At 37.3% G+C, this 16,767-nt stretch overlaps 1 protein-coding gene across 1 annotated transcript; it reads right to left on the bottom strand.

Moving 5' to 3' along the window:
* Positions 1-373: 373 nt before the first annotated feature.
* LOC119773253 (beta-1,3-galactosyltransferase 2-like) lies at positions 374-3,258 on the bottom strand. The gene is made up of 2 exons (XM_038270168.1): positions 3,107-3,258; positions 374-1,683 (listed from the first exon to the last, which is right to left on the bottom strand). Exons 1-2 carry the CDS (start codon positions 3,123-3,125, stop codon positions 560-562), a joined length of 1,143 nt encoding a protein of 380 aa, XP_038126096.1. The 5' UTR covers positions 3,126-3,258; the 3' UTR covers positions 374-559.
* Between the last annotated feature and the right edge of the window lie 13,509 nt (positions 3,259-16,767).

Raw genomic sequence — 16,767 nt, 5'->3', positions numbered from 1 at the left:
CACTTCAGATGACCTCAAGGTATAGCTGCTTAATGCGCTAATGAATCAGTAATCGTCTGTGCATATTGACCTATGCCAATAGCAGAAAACAATGCAAATACACACCACAAATATTGGCCGGCCAATCTCTAACTTTTCCCAGTGCAGAAGCATTCTAATCTGGTTTAGCTTCAACAGGATAAGTTTATTAGAATCAATGGATGCAACATCTGCAAAAGGTTGACTTTTGTTTTATTTAACACATCTATCTTTAAACTGTTTTGGAAATGAGAAAGTTTAAAAATCTTATTAAGAATAATTTTTCGTTAAATACACACTGTAATGTCACAATCTATGTTAGTTCACTTTAAAATAAAGTATTTAGCATTCATTATTTTTTTTACGCAAACTTTCAGTTTCACTGCATAGTGCAATCCAATCTGGTTTCTTAATTGGGATATAACGTCTTTAAAAGTAAATATCCAGTGTAAAAAAGGCAACATTAAAAAACATTAAAATTTTTTTTACAAATGTAACTTTATTCCCAAGGGTTTTTTTTTTTTTTTGGTTTTTTTTTTTACTAAGACTTCGGACAATGAGCTCCTGGTTTCTTATAGTCTCTCCAATACTCTAACAATTTTTCTGAAGAATCAAGAATGTATGTTATAACCTTAGAGAATTCACAGCGATCATACTTGTTATTATAAGCCTTAAACTGCGAAGGATCTGGTGGAGATTTGGGTGAAAGTCCAAGCTTTTCAATGCACTCTCCAATGTAAGCATCCTCTATATTAAAAGGCTTGATAGATTTTGAGACCTCCACAAATTTTGCAGGCAGATCGTTGGAAAAGGCATATCCCATTCCCAAAGGGTATGTCGGATACTGCGGATACGGGTAAACCTCCTCTGGGACGTACCACTTGGAGTCCTTTGTCCGGATAACAGGCACATTTCCCATAATCATTCCTGTCAAATAGTTCACTCTAGGGATGCCAGGCATCTTTAGCATGATCACCAGATTATCAATGTTCAGGAACATATCTGAGTCCACTTTCATGCCGTATGTTGCAGTAGGGCAGCGTGTAGCCAACCAGTCCATGATTACCATGGTTTTAATGGTCAGGTTGGAATATGTGTCCAAAAAGTTACTCAGGATAAGGTCCTGATGCTTCCGATTCTCCTCTGTGAGTTTCTCCACATCACTTTTCCAATTGAGACCCAACATAAAAAGGGTGAGTACAACTTCCCCCTGAACTACTTTGTCTTTGCCCCAAGTCTGACGGATCACATCCCGCGCAGCAATGTTTTCTGGTTCTACGGGAACCATCAGGACCAGAAAAGGTGTGTTTTGATAGCAAACCTGAAGGTTATCCATGATGAAGCGGTAGTTGTGTGGATATGCTTCATGGTACTGAAGACCTTTAGCCTGTATTGGAGAGGGTTCTTGAATTTCCTTAATTTCATTTAATTTAGCTTTGTGTTTAGGATGGACTCGATAAGAGGGAGCCTTAACCTGATGAACTCGTATAAAAAGCCAGCGGTATGAATTTTTGAGAGAAACACTTTCCCATAGTGATTGGGTGTTGCTGCTTACGGCATAGCAGAAATAAAGGATTAGTAGACAAAAAAGAACCAAGAACTGAAACCAAAATTGAAATGAAGGTTTCTTCCCACGAAATGGGTTAGGGTCCTCAAGAGGTTTTTCTGAAATGAAAAGAATAAAATCATTATTAGTGTATTTGTATCTTCAAATATTTTGGGTTAGAGGTACCCCATGTATAACTCTGGTCTTTACCTCCATCCACAAATCTGTCATATTCTAACGTAAACTCTGGCTGGGCCCTTCCAATAACCTATTATAATTTGTAAGCAGTGGCTTGCACACCCTTTTTGAAGGGCAGAGTCAGAGAGAAAAAAAGGACACATACAGCATGTGCTCACCACTGTAGAGGGCACATTAATACGGGTTTGGCTACCAGGGGCAAATTTTAGCATGCATTTGGGACCCAAGAGGGCACTTTACTATGCCTTTTGGCTCAGGAGAGGGCACTTTAGAATGGGTTTTGGCTGGGCAAGGGTGCACTTTAAAGGAGGTCATAGAATGATTATATAGGGTATTTGGTGCTGGTCCTTAAGCCTGGCCCCTTTTCCTGTCAGCCAACTGTTGAAAAAACTAGCTACTAGTGCCGTAAAGAATAAGAAAAAAAAAAAAAAAAGGGGGGGGGGGGGGTCAAAAAATTGTTCTTATACCAAAGTGAAAGATTTTTTTTTTCTACTACAAAAAAAAATTTGATTTTAAAATGGAATATTTTTTTATTTACAAATTTAATGTATGACATGGATGCATAAATACCTGCATTTTATTACAGTGTTAAATGATGTTCAAAAGTAATGGATTATCATTAAAAATGTCTCCAGACCCTTCCTGGTTGTTGATTTTCTTCATTCTGACCCTACTAATTTTTAGTGGGTTACCCCTGCTCTACGGTCTATATTTAGACTTAATGAATTTGTATAGCTAAAAGAAAAATATAATATTAAGTATACTTAAGGACAGAAGATGCTCAACTGAAACATAGTATGAATACTCTTTCTGAAACATGCTTGTGGGCTTGGAAGACAAACAGGAAATCAACCAAACCCCAAGCTACCATCCCCATCCTTTCTTGCTCTGTTTTCATCTCTAATTTTACTTCTTTGCCCTATTTAGCAACTAAAGTCTGCAGGAGTTAATATATTTTTCACTTTAGTATGTAAGAATATCTGAACAATGGGTATATAGGTACATATTCAGGAGACGATTTGACTGTACAAAAGGCAGTAAGATCAGAAATCTGTTTTTCTGTTTTATTCAATAACTGCAGTAACCTACAGACAAGAGAAAAAAAACAATCAACCCAACGTTAGCGTAAGTTCAAATAAAATCCTGTGTTATTTCACATTTTGCATTATTTTTTGACAAGTGAATATTTAATAACAGGTTTTTCTTTTTAAAAAAGGAAAAATAGAACGCACTTTTTACAAAAACTGACAAGAATTAAAGGTTTCCTGCTTATAAATCATCTAAAAAGCACCTGGTGGGAATGCAAATAGAAAAAGAAAAAAAAGAAGTAAATTTAGAGCTTACTCAGGTAGAGGGCTGACATCCCGCATATCACAGGAAAACATTTCCATTAGTCGCATTTATCAACCTTTATCCACCTACAAAGCGGTGGATAACATCACATGGACCACTTTTCTGTTTAGATGGTGGAGGAGCTGAGAGGCTCAGCCTGAGAGTCGTGGTCCTGCAGACAATGACAGCTTCCTATGGGGACCCGCTCTTTAACACAATGGGCGGGGCGGCTACTTCACCTTAGATTTAGATAGAGAACAGATTATTTAAGGACCCTTAGAAATAGGCTGCATTATTTGGCTGCTGTTCTCCACTGATAAGCAGAAGCCATTAGGGTGTACTTCCTAGGGAAGCGTATGGCTGTGTTGTGGTTTTTTTTATACTTGTGATACTTTCTGATTTTTATTGCCCTCCCCGGTGCGTGTGTGTGTGTGTGTGGGATATAATTTCGGTTGTTATATACTGTTTGTGACACACAGCCCTACTGTGTGTTAGAGCAATAAATGAAAGAGAGATTTGAGCTCAAATCATGGTCAAACAGTTAATTCTGCACATACATGGAATAAATTCACCACAACTTCTGTTCAAAATATAAGAGTTTATTAACAAAAATCATTCAGCTCGAAGTCAATCATATTTCAGTTTAACACTCTCAATTAAGACTAGTTAAACTAAACTAAACTAAACTAAACTACTATGTATAAAGAGGAAGTGAAACATGGTTGAAAAACATATTACAGGTTAAGATGGATTTTTGTGTTTGAAACCAAAGTTTATCTGAAAGAATTTGGGATGTGATCAAATTAGCTTTTCACTAATTTTAAAGAAATTGGAAAGTTTTCAGACCAATTCAGAATGCAAATCCATGAGGTGAATAAAACATTTTTTGGCCAAATTATGTTTTATTGAATGATTTGCTTAATCAAGAACCAATAACCTGTAGTCAAATGATTCTTTATCCTCTTTGAAATAGCTAGCAGCGAATAGACATCAGGATTCCACTAAATGACTCTTGGTCATACTTGGTAATGGAAGTGTAATGAGCAGATGAGGAACACATGAACACAATGATATATCACAGTGTTTAAACCCTTAGTGAATAAAGCTTGTCCAAGCTTCAGCAACAGCTTAACACATGTTACTATAGCTTAGCATAGGGTGACCAAACGTCCGTATTTACCGGGACATATCCGTATTTCACGTCCTGTCCCGGGCGTCCCGGGTTTTTTTTAGAAAGTGAGGAAATGTCCTGATTTCACTGCGCACTACGCTGCGTGTGACGTAATCCCTGAGCCGCTTCAGTGCGGGCAGCCCTGTTCTTAATCAGAGGCTCTGTTCGAAAACCTGGGCTGCATCCTCCAAGGACGCGGTCTACCTAGACTGGATCCTTCGAAGTCCTTGAAAATAAGGAGTCCGGAAGAGTTTTGTCTGTAAATTCGAACAGGTCTACCCTTCGGCGGGTTTTACCGCCGTATGCTCTGTTGCTTAGCAACCGTGAAAGTTGACACACAAAGCAGGAAAAGAATGAATACCGAGGTTTTCAAAACTGTTTGTTTATTTATTTATTTTTTTAAAAGTTAAAGTGAACAAAGACTACACTCACAAGAATCCAGAGTGGAATAAAGGTTTCAACCACCGGGAGCAGGAACAAATAAAATCAAATGTAATGATAGAAACCTTAGTCAGTTAAATAACCTGCTGCTGTCATTCTGCACATCTCTGATGATGCTGCTATTTTCAAATATCCATTACTGTAAAAATGTCCATAGCTGCATATTGGTTATTTATTATCCAGTTTTATATTGTTAAAACACTTTACAGAATAAAAATTTTTATATTTTAACTCTTCCCTATTATGTTATTCTTAGACATTTTTCTAAGGTCCTCATTTGTGTGACCATTTTCAATAATATTTCTGCTGCTGTAAATTTGCCCATTCTGGGACAATAAAGGGATTTTCTATTTTATTCTATAAAAGGGGTAGAAAGATATAAGTAGGGCTGCAACAACGAATCGATAAAATCGATAAAAATCGACTTTTAAAAGCGTTGGCAACGAATTTCATCATCGATTAGTTGTGTCGTGCGATTATTGCGTCATCCGCCGCGCCGTCATCACTGCCTCTTGACTGAAAGAGGAAGAAGAAAAAATATGGCAGAGCGAGTCAGCGCCGCAGGAGCAGTGTTGCCAACTCAGCGACTTTTCAGACCCCTCCAGCGACTATTTTTTCAAAAAAGCGACTAGCGACAAATCTGGCGACTTTTTTCGGTTTCACTGGCGGCTTTTGGAGACTCTTACGTGAAAGCATGTATCGTTCCTACTCTGCCGTGGGGCGCCTCCCCCCGCTCCCGCAGGAGTCCCTCTCAGCGCTGCAGTCAGAGCCTCAGCGTCCAGACTGCAAATGAAGCGCGCATGCACCGGGATTGACGGCGCAAATTGATCACAATAATTAAAATAGCCTGCGCTTTGTAAAGCGAAAAAAGTGATAACATGCAACTTTTTTCAAAAGAAATTAACATGGCACGGAACCACCATGTTTGTTTGGTTTTAAAGTGGGGAAACGTAACGTTAGTTTCTCTGGTAGCTCATCTGATGCTTTCCTTACCGTGTTAGTAGGTTACAGACAGTGATAAGGTTGGCTACTTATTTTACTTTTAATTTCATTTGAATTAGCTTAAGCAGCGTTTACATTTACTTTATAAATAAATTAACTTGCAAATTATTAGGGCAAGGCTTTTAAAGTTTAAATCTTCTGGCGAAGATAAAGTAAAGAAGATCCTGCAATTTATGGAAGTAAAGCAGAATAAAATCCAGCAAGATCAGTAATATGTCAATTAATTATATGCCACATTCCCATGTAAATTGGAGTCTTTGGAGGATGTGTTTTTTAGCACCCCTAGTTCTCTCATTTTTATTCCAAATACAATTTATAATTTGAATCACAGGGCTATTTTTATCTCTATGGTTCAGTATTTTCTCAAGTAGCAACTTTAACTGCTATACTTTCCTGTCTTAAAAGCCAGAACTCTTCTAGTCAAAAAAAAACCTCATTTGTTGAAATGGGGGGGCCTATTGTTTGAACCCCTTAGGGGCTTTAAAAACGAAAATGTCTTTTTTTGCGCTTTATGAAACAAAGTACCCTATATTTTGTGGATGTACAGCTACATTTCTCATGTAAGTTTGCGTAGTTTTAACACAAACATTTATTTTTCATATTGCACCAGTACAGTTAATGAGAAACCTGTACTTGTGTGCTTGTTTGTTCTGTCTAAAATGTTTATTTTGGAATAAAGAGGTTAATATAAAAAATATTTTTTGTCCGATTCATCGATTAATCGAAAAAATAATCGTCCGATTCATCGATTTTTAAAATAATCGTTAGTTGCAGCCCTAGATATAAGTAAATTTAAACAATGTATCTACAAAATGTATCTGCAAAATCTCTAATATTCAACAACAAAAAATACTTAGTTAAGCATATTGTGCAAAACAACAATAAAAAAATTAAACTCCTATCAGATTTATAGTTCCCACTCTGCAGATTTATTAGAATCTGTCCTTAAATTACAGCCAAACTAATTTACACAGTAACAGATAAAAACCTAGTAACAAGTAACATTCCCCCCCCGCTGCAAGGTGTCCTGGTTTTCCCAAATATGGTCACCCTAGCATAGCATAGCATGCAGTCCATTCTGTTAACGTTGTCTTTACTCATCAGTAAACACATGTTGTTTGTTCTGTCCCTAATCATGCCAGACCTGCAAACCTTTTTCCATGTCCATTGGGGGGCTTCAGTTTCCTCCAGCTGCAGCTCAGCAGTCGGGGCAGCAACAAGCAGGGGTTTCTTTGTCTCAGGGCCGGATTTATCAAGATCCAATTTTGTGTGCAGTAATTTGCGCTCGCAAACTGGAATTTTGCGCGAGGGGCTGAACCATGGTTTGCGGGCGATTTAACAAGAGTGATTGCGCAACTGGTGGCAGGTGCAAAACTGTCGGAGACGCCCTATTTAAATGATGGTTTTGTGGTTTGCGGCAAAGTAGTTTGTAGTTTGTACAAACTAGTGCATTAAGAAATTTAAATCTTACAGTGATATATATATATATATATATATATATATATATATATATATATATATATATATATATATATATAAGAAAAAACGTTGGCAACCTTTATTCCCTAAGGTGGTATGTGGCTGAATTTCTACTTCACTGCAGTAAAAAAACAAAACAAAACAAAAAAAACAGGTGTTTTGTATTGGCCTGTAGAAAAATGCACATACCAAATGGCTCACAAGAAGTGACTGTGGATGAGATTATTGCGCATATTCATCCCCGCAGCATTGGCACGTTGCTCCACAGGCGCAGGGGGAGAATCCCGACCCCGTCGGACAGCACTTCGGACAGCACTTCTGAAAAACGAGATTGGGAGATCCCAGCTCTCGCTGCAACCGTACGCTGGAATGACCCAGATGCAAAAAAGTACAATGTTGCAAGGAGTTTTGTGATATCTGGTATTGCGTGGGTCCTCCTTGTGGCTGGCTCCAAATCCATTCGGAGTTCCCCCAACAGCTCCAAAATGGCAACGCTGGATAAACGATATGTTTTGATGATTGTTTCCTCGTTCATTCCAAAAATATTCACACGGAGTGAAAAAATGCGTTCTCTGCGTCTCCTTGCTTCATTTCCATGTCTCCTTCTTGCGACAATAACCGCTGCCATGTGTGCGCAATTACGCATACAGACCATTTGCACCTTCTTTTGAAACGTGTTAAATATAGAGTCAGATACCGTTAGCAAAATTCCTTTCAGGTTTAATAAATCACTTTGCGAGTGCTAAATTAATATATTTACATGTTCTCCTCCCACAAGACGCACTTTTGTGTGTAAACGCCCCATATTTCATATTCATTGCAGAAAAAGTACTAAATGGATAAGAGGCGCTATTTAGCACGTTTTAAAGACCAAATCCTTTTAGCACGCTGTTGATAGATCAGTTTGTACATTTTTTAGCGTGCGCAGTGAAATAGCTCACGTTTTTATACACGCAAACCTTTGATAGATCCGGCCCTCAGTCTCATACAGCAGGGGTCCTCTTTGCAGAAGTCCCCCAGCTGTTATTCACCAAAGCTGCGTGTTTTCCACTGGTCATCCTGTCAAGATGAAATATGGTCACTGGTTCCCAATGTCCAAAGCCTATGATCATGGCATATGGCACAACAGCTGTCACTTGAGAAAATACATTTTTGCTAATTAAATTGTATAAAGGTAATAATTATAGTGTATAAACGTGATAACTTTATCCAGGTGGTTGCACTTATATCCTTTTAGTCAGTAGTGACCATGAGACTCATTTAAGACGAAAAAGTTGGCACTCCAAGTAAATGTTTGATTAGACATGATAACTATTGTAACAACGTCATCCAGGTAATGGTGGGATGTTTCCACTCTGCATGGCGTCTCCTCTGCAGCACAATGGCAAATTTACTGGAGTTGATCAAGTTTAACTTTATGCTCGGTCTAAGACACGGAGAGGTACTGATGCTGCTGCACACAGTGGATGAGATCAGTATTAGCATGCGCACATTGAGAATTGAGAAGGATCATCCAATTAATGGGACTCTACGGAAGAAAACATCAATCAGATCCTCTAGTTATCCTCTATGTTTTTGTGTTTTTTAAGATTTTTTTTCTTTTTTTTAAAAGATTTTTTGTAATTGAAAATATCAAAATTTACCGACAAAGATAGCATAGCATAGAGCTTGTTTCTTCAAGTCAGGATACATAGAAAATATAGGCAGCGGGAGCATCTCTTCATACAAATATGAAATATATCTATAACATAGACTTGTTATAGAGGGTTATTAACGTAAACATTCAAATACATAAAGCCAAATAAATAAACAAATTTAAATAATAAATTATAAGAATAATTATAAAATAAATACAATCACATAGAATCAAATTATAAGACAGGATAACATGAGGGGGGAATTCAGTCTTTGTTTAGCTGTTTAATTCTGTTGGGAAGTGTTTTAGGATATCATAATTTTTTTTTAAATTTAGCTAGACATACAATTGTATTGGTGCAGAGTCAATTACCCTTACTTTGCAATATTAGACCAAAATTTATATAGTCCCTGGAGATAAAGGTTGAAAATGAAGATAGCTGTTGCTCAATCCATCTATGCAAATCACACCAAAATGTTTGCACCACTGAACATGAGAACACATGCTCTGTAGTTTCGATATAATTTTCACAGAATGTACGTGTTATCATCTGTACCAAAGCGAAGTCTCAATTATTCTTTAGAGGGGTAAATGTTGTTCATTATTTTGAAATGTGTTTCTTTCACCTTTGGAGGTATTGGTAGTGCTAGAGACGTTGTTCTTAGTTTAGTTTTTGAGCTTTTATCAAATTTTTGTACGATTTTTGTTTTGTCTTTCAGGGTAAAGGTATTCATTCAAATAGTTTCTAATAAAACAGTTAGTGCATTTTCTATCCATAATATTAATCCCTTGAATTGACACAGATCCTCTAGATGTGGCGGCCTTCCTCATTGTCCAGCTGGAGAGATAAAGAAGCCTCTATGGATATAAATTACAGCACCTTAAATGGGTTCAACACGGATATGTTGTGACTTAGAATACAGTGAGACAAGTTGCAATTTTCTGGAACCAATGGGTGTGGAACGAAGGAGGAGGAGGAGGCTGATGCGACGTGTGTATATTAATCCTGGACTTAATTTCTTCCACAAAGCTGAAGTTGGTTTCAGATTGTAGCTTCTGAATTGGGAAATGAGTAAATGGTGATTCCACTTAATTTTCCCCTACCTTCAGCATCTTTAATCTATTCTAATTAAAAAACTACAACACCTAGACCTCATACTGTTTTACTTTTTCATATAAATCGACATGCTGCATGAAGTTAGGACCTGGTCGTTTTAGACGATTCTGAAGCATCAGCTGTAGAACTTGTGGATCTAGGATTTTAAGAAGTAACATGTGTTACGTCGAGCTGTGTTTCACCACTAGGTACGGTTTCCCCTGCATCTCCGCACAGTGCAAGCGACTGTTGCTCTGTGCTTGCGCCACAGCAGAACTATGGAGAGCGTGAATGATAAAATGTAAGCTTATATGGAGAAAGGGAGAAATCAATAGATAGATAGATAGATAGATAGATAGATAGATAGATAGATAGATAGATAGATAGATAGATAGATAGATAGATAGATAGATAGATAGATAGATAGATAGATAGATAGATAGATAGATAGATAGATAGATAGATAGATAGATAGATAGATAGATAGATAGATAGATAGATAGATAGATAGATAGATAGATAGATAGATAGATAGAGGTGTCAAGTAATGAAATACAAATACTTTGTTACTGTACTTAAGTACACTTTTTAGATATCTATACTTTACTCCATTACTTATTTTTCAGCCTACTTCTGACTTCTACTGATTACATTTTCACACAAGTATCTGAACTTTCTATTCCTTACATTTTTAAAACAAACATTACTCGTTACTCTTGGCTTCGGTTTAATGCAGAGGTCATGGATTAGCGTACCACGGTTCTGATCCGGGTCCACCCGCTGGCTAATCTGGACCTAACCTGATTTAAAACATTTATAAATTACCACATGTTGTCTGACGACAGTGTCTAAACGTCACTTTTGCAGCTTCTCCTGTTACCCCGAAATCCCACATCCTACGTCTCCGCTAGACCCCGCACGCTCCAGACCGCCTGCACAAAGTAAAGCCTACAGCCTCTGCTGTTCCTTCCGACTTTCCCTCGGAGCTTTAGGAGAGCATGCGCGATATTATCTTTAAATTCGTAGGAGCAAAACACGCAGAAATGAGAGCTTAATTTAATTTGACAGATTAAAAAAATCCCCATCAGAATCCATCATATGAGCGGTTTCTGATGGAGATGAGAAATCTGCTTACTGGTCTGTTGAAGTACCAATAGTCTGCATCCAATCTTTTAAATAAACGGTGTTAGTTTTTTGAAATGTATATGAATTATGCTCTAATTTGTAGTTATCGTTATTATCGTTACTATATTTTAATTTGACAAACCGTATTTTTCCGCCATTCTTTTCCCTGTTTGGTATGATTGTAATATCGGACCTTGACCTGGCCGGACCGGAGCGGAGCCTGATCATTTAGAGAATGTTTGGCTCAACCTGCTGCTGTGAAGCAGGATTCTCCACCAAGAACAGAAAAAAAAAAAATATGGATCCAGGCTCAAAATGAGCACCTTGATATGTGCTTTAGAATGGCTTTGTCTCCATTCAAACCCAGGTTTAAAGCCTTGCAGGGCAGCCTAAAGCCCACTGCTCTCATTAAGAGAGAAAAAAGAAAGAAAAAAAAACAGTCAGTTCAGGAATTTTATAAAATATGGGAATCAGGAAATTGTCTATATACCAAACTGAACAATTGTTGTTCTCTACTTCAATAAACACTATAGATTTTAAATGGAAAAATTTTAAATCTTTTTTATTATTTTTTTTTTTAATCCTAAGTATAACATGGATGCATAAACACCTCATTTTTTTCAGTGTTAAACGCTGTTTTGTAAAACGCTGAGCTTTACTGGTTGATGATTTTCTTTTCTCGGACCCCACAAATTTTTCATTGGTTACCCCTGGTTTAATGTTTATAAATATTTATTTCACGCCATGTGCGCCATCCAATGCAGATCATTGGCGCCATTCACATCTAGTGAAACTAGTGTAATTGGATGAGTCATATAACACAAACACTCATTGGTTAGCTAAAGGAAATCCTCAGAAGCAAGCAGGTGTTCTTGAAACTGCAAACGTGAAATGTCTATGCCGTGCTACAATGTCGGATGCAGAAAAGATGTCGAAATGTCTGAAAGACACAGACGAGAGCGTATTGGGAGATGGAGACAGAGACCAACAAGACCTCCCTCATCCTTGGCCCTATCTCGTCGTAAAATTGAGCTTTCAGTTCCTATAGTGGCATCTGGATGTTTTTTTTTAAAGGTTAGTTTATGCTTTTATACTTTAAGTAGTTTTTGGAGCACATACTTTTTCACTTTTACTTGAGTAAAGAGATCAAGTTGATACTTCAATTTCTACCAGAGTGTTTTTAAACTGCAGTATCTATACTAACAAATGTGTGTACTTTTGACACCACTGTAGAGATACCTCTAAAGCATAAAAGACAATGGGCCCTGAGAACCAGGGTTAAGAGACACTGGTTTAGATAAACATAACATATCTAATGCTGACATTTCTGTTTTTTCATATTGTTCTAAGGCAAGATAGGGGGAGGACTATGGACAGCTTGCGTGTCATCTGTGACAGCTCATTGTTTCATTTCCCTGATACAGCAAAAACCGCTCTTCTTAACTCCTCTCACCAGTTCTTCTTTAAATAAGGGGGTAAGAGGAGTAAAGGAGTTTTCACTTTAAGAAAATTTCTTTGATAGTATTGTACTTTTAACAGTTTTTTTTTTCTTTTTTATACAGTGTCCTTCAATGACCTGAAGCTGCTATAAGATTCAACATATTGTCATTATTATGCTAACCTTGGAAAGTAAAACAAAAACTGTTGCACCAAATGTTATCTGTATTAATCTGAGCCAGTTTGCACACACATATTGATTTGTTCTAAGCATCTAGCCAACACTCTGATGGATAGTGACATTGTGATGTAAAGCTGTGTCGTCTGCATAGTAATGGTAACTAATATTATTTTTTGCTATGATCTGAGCTCAAGGGAGCATGTATAGATGTAGATGTTTAAATATGAGAGAGTGGAGCCTTGAGGAACTCTACTTGTGATTTTTCTGGTCTCTGATTTAAAGTTTCCTACTGACACTTAAAAGTTCCTATCCTTCAGATAGGATTTAAACCATTCCAGTGCGGTACCAAAAAGGCCAACCAAGTTTTCCAGACCCTCTAATAAAATTGAGTGATCAACAGTATAGAACGCTGCACTGCGATGCAATAATACCAACACTGTGGTTCTTCAACTGTCTAAATTTATACGGATGTATGTGACTATATAAATCAGCGCAACGTCTGTACTGAGACAGGAAACCTTACAGGAAACCAGACATCAAAGCAGTCTAGCAACATCTGCCCATGCATGACATACCAGATAATGCTCAACAAACTCTGCAATCTGTCTATACTTTTTTTCTTCTTCCGGCAGTAGAAACTGAACTAAATAACATAACTGAGAGCCCCAATGTTTTTTTTTATGCTGTACAAGCGTGTACAATGACATATAATGTGGGAAAAAAAGCAGAATTTGACCAAGCTTATTAGTGAGGTTATATTTTATCTTTATTTAGATAAGGCAGCTCAGTGGTGCAGTGGGTAGAACTGCTGCATTGCAGCAAAAAGGTTCTGGGTTCGATTCCCATTTTTGCATGGAGTTTGCATGTTTTCCCTGTGCATGAGTGGTTTCTCTCCGGGTACTCTGGCTTCCTCCCAGTCCAAAAACATGACTGTGAGGTTAATTGGCTTCTCTAAATTCTCCGTAGGTATGAGTGTGTGCGTGAATGGTTGTTTGTCCTATTTGTCTCTGTGTTGCCCTGCAATAGACTGATGACCTGTCCAGGGTGGACCCCGCCTCTCAGCCATAGACAGCTGGCTCCAGGAACCCTTGCTATCCCAGCATGGATGATGCATGACAGAAAATGGATGGATATATGGATGGATGATGCTGTAGCTAAACGCCAAAGCTAACACTTCTTCATGCAAGTGATCTTTGGGCCACCCCTGCTGGGCAAATATTACCGTACAAAGGTTAAAAAAAAAATGGGTGACTTTGAGGTCCCCATAGCATAACTCTGATTCTACAGGCTGTTTAAAAATTTAGTTTTTATGACTTTACACAGGTGAAGGTGATGTTTATTATTCTTCTAACACCCTATTCTTTCTTGTTATGGGTTGCTTTAAAAGAAGAACTTTATGTTTTTGTTTATTTTTCATAAACTTTGAACCCATGTAAAACCCTCTTTTTTTATTTGATCATCTTATAGTTTCCAAATGTATCTAATGGATCTACAATGCTAATGGTTTTATTTTTGTAAACAAACAGACCTCAGAGGGAAAGGGTTAATGGCTTTTTACAGTATGCACCTTTATGTTCCACTGGTTCCACTCAGGGTTGTGCCCTTTACCATTTTTATTTATTTTATATACAGTACCAATGATGACTGCCAGAGCCAATACAAAGACAGATATTGAGTCTCTGCTTGATGACCAGGACTCAGGAAATAAAAGCTCTGTGATGATTGTGTTTAATTTTCAGACATGCCCTCTGTGGATTTTAAATAAACAGGCTGTTGAAGTTTAACAACACTAAAAATACCTCAGTGCAATTATCCATAAACCCTTGACTGTTAAGGTCATATCAGAGGCTCAGCAGCATATGATTTTTTTTTCTTTCAGAAAGTGAGACATTTTAATATTGACACTCCTTTTTTGAAAATGTGTTATTCATGTTTTCTTTGGTCAGTTTTAACATTAACCACACTCATTCATTTTTTTTACAGTGTCCTGTCTGGCAATGTGGCAATAAGAATAATTGTCTTGATGCCAAAAAGAGCTCAAAAAAACAAAAAAAAACACTCAAAAACCATATAGAGTTCTCCCAGCTATACAGGACAGGAGTTAAAAGGAATAAAGACTATTCCCTTTTCGGTAACTCCTGGCTGGTGTCATGTACCTCCCAGACACATGGTCATCAAGTGCAACACAAAAAAGGTGTTTATTTGTCTTCAGTAATAAATTGACATAAGCGTTTATAGAAACTGTGGTAGTCTCTTTTTGCACTCTTGCTGTAACAGGAATGATTTTTCTTCATGTCTACTTCCTCTTCATTTGTTCCTGATGGCTGCAAAACAAACTTCCCTTCTTGATACAAAGTTTGGCTCATCTTACTTATACATTTGATTTATTTTTATATTTAGACATTTATATACAGTATATAAACAGTTACTGAAAGGGGCTGCTTTTTGACGGCTGTGGCCTAAGTGAAGTTTTAAATTGATATTTACATGCAAAATCATCGATAGTACTGATGCTCTCTACAAAAGACGAAGGACAAATGAACTATTTTTTCTGTTATTTCCAAAAGAATATAGATGTGCTTAAGTTAACCTTTGATTCTGTTTTTAGAGATGAAAATCATATCAACTTTATTCCCTAAATCAAATCAGACTTTATATTCATTTGGCTGTATGTATAACAGTGTATACAAATTTTACTGTTTTATAGTTAAATTTATAGAAAAATTCAAATACAAAAAATAGAAGTCTTAAACCAAGCAAAGGTAAAGAGGAGTATCTGACTGGATCAAGACATTCAACATTCTAACCACTTATGTAACAACGCTTTGGAGCAGTCTGGGTCCGGCTTTTATGCTATAATATAGCTTGCTTCAAAGCAAAAGTTTAAAAGATTTCTGTAGAGGATGTGTTCACCCTTCATGATCATCTGTTTCCTCTTTCTGCAGCTGCTTTGGAGAAGTTATTTATCAGAGGGTAGGGGCCAGCCATGACGCTTTCAGCACCTCTAATGATACTCTGCATGATTGTTTTGATTGATGTACTGCAGCTCAGCTTTAATTCTTAGATACAGATTTGGTAATGGCTATATCCAAAAGCTGTTATGGTCTTGGTTCTGTTAAGTTTTCAGTTTTATGTTGATTCTTGTTTTTCTTTGTTCTCTAGTTTTATTGGTTTGATTCCTATTTTGTTGAGTTTTTGGATGTATTTGACTTTTTAGGCTTTTCTTTTTTTAACCTCATGTTTTGGTTTCCTTTTCTTAGCTCTTTTCCTAGAAGCCTCTGTGATAGGGTTCATAATCATAACCACTTATTGTCCTAGAAATGAAAACCAAACAAAGTGATTATTCTTTTCTTTCTTGCAGAAAAGAGAGAGAGAGGACAGACCAAGGATTAGACCCCTTGAAAGTCTATACTCAACTCTGCCCAAACCTCTCTGTTCTGCTGCTTTTATTTTTAGACTTCAAAGGAATTACAGGTGTGGTCAAAAGTTACCAGGAGGGGTCTGATGTTATCAGGAGGGGTCAGAACTTATCAGTAACCTATGGCTGCATAGCTGAATAATATAAGGCCCTGAGAGAAATATTTGCTCTCCTCATTTAGAACAATACTTTACATTCCTTGGCCAAATGCCTGTAACCTGAAATAAAATGATAACATACATTTTTTCTAACACTCTGGTCTCACCTGCTCCCAATCAGCTCATCAGTCCTCCCTTTGTTCAGTCAACCTTAAAGGAATAGTACACCCAAAACATGATTAGCCTTCATTTTCTACTCACCCCCATGCTGAACAACACTCTGGAGTACTTTTTTGATATCTCAAATGCATCTGGAGATCTGGGAGGCTTCTTGCTGTCTGCTGACATTCAAATAATGGAGGTCTATGGTGACCGAGACAGAAAGGTCCATAAAAGTCCACAAAAAACGTGTCAATATTCCTCCATACTGCTCGTCCAATGTATTCCAAGTGTCCTGAGTGGGTAGCATCCAGAATTTACTCGAAACGAAGTCATTTAGAATGTTTTTAGAGCATAAACAGTAGTGTATAGTATTTCCTCACGAGCCTACGTAAGCCGGCAGACCAAACCAGATGAAAGTGCGCATTCA

The sequence above is a fragment of the Cyprinodon tularosa genome, unplaced genomic scaffold (assembly GCF_016077235.1).
Source record: "Cyprinodon tularosa strain WSP-4 unplaced genomic scaffold, ASM1607723v1 ctg753, whole genome shotgun sequence".
In the NCBI taxonomy this organism is placed as follows: domain Eukaryota; kingdom Metazoa; phylum Chordata; class Actinopteri; order Cyprinodontiformes; family Cyprinodontidae; genus Cyprinodon; species Cyprinodon tularosa.
The sequence above is the reverse complement of the archived record's forward strand: the minus strand, read 5'-3'. Positions and strand labels throughout refer to the sequence as shown.